Raw genomic sequence first — 7,033 nt, forward strand, 5'->3', positions numbered from 1 at the left:
AAAAAGTTTCCGAGATGGGAATGCTAAATAATAGGAAGTTCCTTCTAGCAATAATAATAATAATAATAATAATAATAATAATAATAATAATAATAATAATCAATTCATAAATGTTGGATCATCTATTGAAAATTATCACTATCACCCTAATACACCTTCCTAAATTGTATTATAGGTGAAGTTAATAAATTAAAATTCAATAAACATAAAAAAAATATACAACTTGACGAATTAAAGTACAAAATTTTTATCGGGGAAAATATGTACGGAAATGAAGTGTGATGCAAAGTTTAAAATGAAAAAATGGATAAACTCTTATCAGAAGACAATACATATCAAATTGATTCAAAATAGACTTGATCCTCTGCACCTTTGTACTCGTACTCTGACGATCTCATTCCCAATTTTTTTGGCACAACTAAAATGTTCTGAGTTGCACTCATTGTTCTTGCTAATGCTCTATCTACCTCTCTCTCTTTCTCTCTCTTTGTTCCTCTTCATATTTTCATTCTCACTTTAAAGAAGTGGTAGAACAAAAATGGCGGCAAGGGAAGTCTCTCAGAATATAGTTAAAATGGCAGACAAATTTTATTTGGACGGAAAATATTGCGATGATAACTCTTCAATTTAAAGTGAAGACCCCCATTAAATTCAAAAGGGCGTGGAGATAAAACCCGAAATGATTAGTAGCTCTTTGCCATCCTTATTTGCATAGATGGAGCTTTTACCATTAGACTCATAATGTGCTCGAGTAAGAAGTGGTTTGGATTGACGATATTTAAAGCCAAAATTCAAGAGGACCACCCCGTTTCTTCATTTAGTATAGGGGTAAATGAGAGGGCATAGCTATGGAAAATGAACCATTATTGGACAATTAAAAGTTTTGAAAACAGAAAGACTACACTTTCTTTAACGTCATTCTCATTTAATTGAGCAATGAATGCATATACAGTAAACTTTTTAACGGGAGTGACTTTATTTTTCAGCAAATTTTTAAGGGCAAAATAAGATAAAAGGCTAAAAATCTGACAAAAAAGATAAATACCAATGCTGGACATAGGAAGGTGTCACATCACCTTTTCTATTCCCAGCTTTATATATATAGATAGATAATGTAGTCTAAAGATGACTGAAATTGCATAATTTACTTATGCACAGGTAAAAGAAGATACTTCTTTTTCCTATTTTTCTAAAATGAATCATCCTTGTGAATCGTAACTGAAACTGAAGTTTAACCATTTTCAAGAAATAATGAATATAATTCAGTATTACAATGCAAGATTGTGCATTCACCACAAGTCACAATTTTGATTACCACTTTATCGAATTCCAAGAAAGTAAGCACATTGACAGTAGTTATTACAAACTAAACAAGAACATCATCTAACATTAGTCTGAGACAGAAAACTCGCCGGAAAAACCTCGCTGAAGTTTGAACGGAAACCTCACCTAACCTCGACTGTTTCTGGGTATTTTTGGATTGTTTAGGGGTGATCTTTGGGACTGATTTTGGTCCAGAAGGGGTGGGATGGCCGTTGCTCTAGTGAGAAAGAAGATGAAGATTGAGATTTGGTCGTGAAAGAGAGAGAGTGAAGTCCGTTGTTGAAAAGGTCTTTTCCAAGAAGATGAAGATCGTTTCTCCTCTCTTGTGTGTATCTGATGATGTGCGGCTGCTTTCCTTTATCTGTATGTCCTCCTTTTTTTGTGTGTGTGTTCTTCTCTTAAATAAAGAAGAATGAGGTTGGTTATATGTAGATGGAGATGTGGGTGTGAGTGTGTGATGTAGAAGACGTGGGTGAAGTGGGAAAAATGGGGAAGTTGGATCAGATTTTTGTAATCTCTTTTTTCTTTCTTTTTCGTTAGTTTTTTATTTATTTATTTCTTTTTTTAACTTTTCTTAACCTTTTTTTTTATTTAAACAAAAGAAGATAAAACATACATATATACACACACACGCGCGCGCGCACACACACACACACACACACACACATATATATATATATATATATATATATATATCAACCAACTTACTTTTAGACTTAAAGAAACTATATAAATAAGAAAACTCNTAATAATAGAAGTTACTTCTACGCATAATAATAATAATAATAATAATAATAATAATAATAATAATAATAATAATCAACTCATAAATGTTGGATTCATCTATTGAAAATTATCACTATCACCCCAATACACCTTCCTAAATTGTATTATAGGTGAAGGTAATAAATTAAAATTCAATAAACATAAAAAAAAAAAAAATATACAACTCAACGAATTAAAGTACAAAATTTTTATCGGGGAAAATATGTACGGAAATGAAGTGTGATGCAAAGTTTAAAATGAAAAAATGGATAAACTCTTATCAGAAGACAATACATATCAAATTGATTCAAAATAGACTTGATCCTCTGCACCTTTGTACTCTGACGATCTCATTCCCAATTTTTTTGGCACAATTAAAAAGTTCTGAGTTGCACTCATTGTTCTTGCTAATGCTCTATCTCCTCTCTCTCTTTCTCTCTCTCTGTTCCTCTTCATATTTTCATTCTCACTTTAAAGAAGTGGTAGAACAAAAATGGCGGCAAGGGAAGTCTCTCAGAATATAGTTACAATGGCAGACAAATTTTATTTGGACGGAAAATATTGCGATGATAACTCTTCAATTTAAAATGAAGACCCCCATTAAATGCAAAAGGGCGTGGAGATGAAACCCGAAATGATTAGTAGCTCTTTGCCATCCTTATTTGCATAGATGGAGCTTTTACCATTAGACTCATAATGTGCTCGAGTAAGAAGTGGTTTGGATTGACGATATTTAAAGCCAAAATTCAAGAGGACCACCCCGTTTCTTCATTTAGTATAGGGATAAATGAGAGGCTATGGAAAATGAACCATTATTGGACAATTAAAAGTTTTGAAAACAGAAAGACTACACTTTCTTTAACGTCTTTCTCATTTAATTGAGAAATGAATGCATATACAATAAACTTTTTAACGGGAGTGACTTTATTTTTCAGCAAATTTTTAAGGGCAAAATAAGATAAAAGGCTAAAAATCTGACAAAAAAGATAAATACCAATGCTGGACATAGGAAGGGTGCCACATCACCTTTCCTATTCCCAGCTTTATATATATATATAGATACATGAAAGACTTTTCGAATTTATGGTTCTAAACAAGTCAAAAAGAAATCCAGAATATTTGTGTGATTATAAAAACTTCTCGTTAAGGTAGAATAAAAAGTTTAAACTAAATTGTTTCGAAGTTTAGAAATGAACAGACTAAAAAGGAAATAGGTTCGCATAAACTCCACGAGGGAGTACTTGGTATCTCTAATTTGAGTTGAGCTTTTAGGTTGAAACCAATGTATAGCTATCAAAATATGCCGGAAAGAAAGCTAGAAGCACAGAAAACAACTCAATCGACCTGCAGAGTTAAACAAAAATGATGATATCAAAAAATGGAGAGCTTAAAAAAATTCTCCTCTCCTTTCTTAACTTTTTAAGGCACGCACATGGAGACTGCATGTAAAGACTTAACATGGCCTATATCAGTATAAACCAAGCTAATGTTTTTTTAAGAAATGAATATTTTTTAAGCTGATGAGGGCAACAAGATTATAAACTAGAGGGCAGTTTCAAACTATTAGATCTTCCCAGAAGGGAAAACAAAATTTGAAGTAACACAATAATAAGGCAACATTGTTTGAAATCTCAAAAATTCAACTCTAAATAAATGCCAAAAAGATAGTCTCATGGAATCTCTAGCTTCATAGTTCCCCTAAAGCTCCATATCAGACTTATCTAGCCTCATGGTCCCCTAAAGCTCCATCTCAACCTTCTATTTAATGAGACTTCACGTACTCTTGGACGATATGGAGACCCTCAGTCTCTTCACCATAATCCTGCAGGATCAATCAGAAAATTCGTTAAGATGGAATATAAATTCCGGTTAAGAAACTTATAAGCAACTATTCATGTAAAGCCAAAGGATATATAGGATGTACCTTCACGACAACACAGCCACAACCAACAACCTTCCTTGCTTTCCCTTCAGAATCAATTTTGCATAACTGTCATCGAAGAAAGATCATAGTCGATGAGTGATTATATTTTGATTTACATGATACACTTCAACAAAAATGCAAACTACAGAACACTTCAAAGAGAAGTCAACTCCAATACAAGTGCGGAAAACACAATAACTTAGTCCAACATAAGGTTAAGGCTTCAGTCATGGCATTCTGAGTATTATTTATCACAAGTCCCTAAAACATTTCACCTCCTAAAAGATGGGAGTACCTAGTAAAGACGCACATTCCAATTTCATTTTCACATCAGAAACAGCTACTCAAGTATGTATAGTAAAAACTGAGATACTAACTGGGGCCATAGATGAGCAATGATCAATTACTTACACCAGCCCACTCGCCAAGAGTTTTTGCATTGGGAACTGTAATCAAACTGACATTGTGATCAGCACAAAGTGCTTTCACCAGCTTGACGTAATCTGGCTGGTCACAGTCCTCAGCTAGCACACAAAGCTGTGCAGCATGCTTCTCAATCACCTTTGCACCTTCATGGAGTCCTCGAGCAAGTCCTCCATGAGCTTTAGACTTCCTTAGCACCAGCTGCAGTGCGGTCATGATGTCCATGGGCTCCCCAAGTGCTGGAGCAGGAGTCTCGGCAGCGACAACAGGAACAGCAGCATCCTCTCTACAGATATACAACTGTCAGGTAAGAGTACACCTTATACTAAAGATAAAGATAGGCACACATCAAAGACCAGATTGGCAAAGCAAGAAATCACCAGCCAGTGTCACATTATAATGGTATTAAAGCCAATGCCACAAGAACATCAAACTCGACTAATTCAGAACGTTGACATCATAACATTTTTCTTTCTCATTAAAGCTTGGAATATCAAAGCAAATATCCAAATCCCCTTAAATATGTCTATATGCAAGCTAAGACAATCCATTTTTTCATGATACTTTGTCTACATGCAGTAACATGTCCATTATTCCATGAAAATAAAGTGGTCAACCAATTGGATAAAACATTTGCTATATGACAGTTCTGCATCAGTACCATGACAATTTAGGGTTTTGTAATTCTAACAACAAACAACATATATATAAAAAGGCTACGAGATACGATAGGTACCTGAAACATAGAATTAAGAAATTCTCATACGCTAATTGTATTTGGTTCTGCTTCAAATGACCAACAAAAAAGCCAATTTTTGGATGGTTCTACTGGTTGGGTTCCTTTGAAATAATGACATATTAGTTTAATTCCAGGGAATGTATTTGTTTCATGATTCTACAGACAGGAAACACTTATGGTTGGGTTCATTTGAAAATTTTGAACATTGAACTTGCAAAGTCTAATCTTATTGTGGATCAAGCAATTCAGTAAACCATACAAAATCTATCACGTGTCTAGATTACTAAAAATAAAAAAGACAGCAACTTGAACACTATAATGAATTTAAAAAACTGAATTTAATGAGAAAGCTTACAAATCACCAAGCTTACCCTGACATATTTCTTTCTTGGTAAATGTTAAACCCAAAAAAACACAGCAACCTGTTGTAAGTTGAACACGAAACTCAGTCAGGTAAATAGAATCAATAACAGACTCCATAAACCCTCATACTAAATATATCGTGTCAACTCATCCAAAATAGAACCACCCCCAAAAGAATAATTTTGATTTCACAATAAAGTAAAAAAGATCCTTTAACATTTCCCAGAGACAAAAGAAAAAACCAAAATAACAGTAGGATTTGAAATTGCCCAAAGTCATGGGTTAACACTTAACAGTTCAGTTTATGAATAAGGGTTTCTGACCTTAGAATTTAGAGACGAAGCAATCTGCTTTGAGCTGCAGTAATGGCAAAGGGGGCGGTAGTGGAGAAGAGTGGCATAAAAGGTTTATATATATATATATATATAAGAGGATCAAAGCTTCAACCCTAAAGTTGCATTCTTAATTACTAAATTGCCCCTTTTCTGATTCTCTTCTGTCAAATGTTATCTCCTATGGGCTATAGTTCGGCCCAAAACATACAACTACTAATCCCAAAATTTCACGGTATAGCTAGTTTTCGGATTGGTCAATCAAAAATAGCCAGCGTTTACCAAATCAATGAAAAATAGCCACCGTTTTGCTGCAATAGAGACCGGTCCAGCGATATACTAGAGTTCGGTGCACTTGTGTATGAACTCCAGCATATTAACTCCATCATATTATGCTCCAGTCTCCAGTATATTATACTGGAGCCAGCAAAGTATACCGGTCCAGCATAATATGCTGGAGTTTATACACAAGTGCACCGAACTCCAGTATATTATGCTGGACCGGTCTCTATTGCAGCAAAACGGTGGCTATTTTTTATTGACTTGGCAAAACGCTGGCTATTTTTGATTGACCAGTCCGAAAACTGGCTATACCGTGAAATTTTGGCTCAATGAATCAATTACTAATGTACAGGGACGTTCAAAAAGAAAATAGTTGATTTTAGTTTGATTTACTGTTAAACAAAAATAACTGGAAAGAAAGGAGAAAAAATTTATTTACCTTTTATAGTTATGTGTGTGTGTGTGAATTTCTGTAAATATTTTAATACATCTCATAATTTTCATTTGGATTTAGGGTGTGTTTGGTATGAAGGAAAACATTTTCTGGAAAATGTTTTCCAATTTTCCCATGTTTGGTTGGCTTAAATGTTTTGGAAAACATTTTTCTTATCAATTCATTTTCCTCCAATTGGAGGAAAATGTTTTCCTTATCAAAAGAAGGGAAAACATTTTCCAAAGCTCCTTCTCAACCTTTCTCACCCTCACCAACCCACCCCACTCCCTTTCCAAAAAAAGCTTTTTTTTTTTTTAAATTTCAGTTTTTCCGTTACCATCCACCCTACTATCCCTCCATCCCCCCCCTCCCGCAAAAAAATTATTTTTTTTACCTTAAATTTTTTTTTTTTTGCAATTTCAAATTTCTGTTTTTTCATTTTTCTGCAC

The 7,033-nt window shown here is 34.1% G+C and overlaps 1 protein-coding gene across 2 annotated transcripts; it reads right to left on the minus strand.

Annotated features, from left to right (window-relative positions):
- Positions 1-3,534: 3,534 nt before the first annotated feature.
- Positions 3,535-5,960, minus strand: LOC109241334 (40S ribosomal protein S12-like). 2 transcript variants are annotated; one of them, XM_019408064.1, is made up of 5 exons: positions 5,861-5,960; positions 5,546-5,596; positions 4,424-4,721; positions 4,013-4,078; positions 3,535-3,910 (listed from the first exon to the last, which is right to left on the minus strand). In XM_019408064.1, the coding sequence occupies exons 2-5, from the start codon at positions 5,551-5,553 to the stop codon at positions 3,851-3,853; spliced, it is 432 nt and encodes a 143-aa protein (XP_019263609.1). In that variant the 5' UTR covers positions 5,554-5,596; positions 5,861-5,960; the 3' UTR covers positions 3,535-3,850. The 2 variants fall into 2 exon arrangements, with proteins under 2 accessions (XP_019263609.1, XP_019263610.1); XM_019408065.1 differs by lacking the exon at positions 5,546-5,596 and having other exon boundaries at positions 5,861-5,938.
- Between the last annotated feature and the right edge of the window lie 1,073 nt (positions 5,961-7,033).

This window comes from Nicotiana attenuata, unplaced genomic scaffold, assembly GCF_001879085.1.
Source record: "Nicotiana attenuata strain UT unplaced genomic scaffold, NIATTr2, whole genome shotgun sequence".
Taxonomy (NCBI): Eukaryota; Viridiplantae; Streptophyta; class Magnoliopsida; order Solanales; family Solanaceae; genus Nicotiana; species Nicotiana attenuata.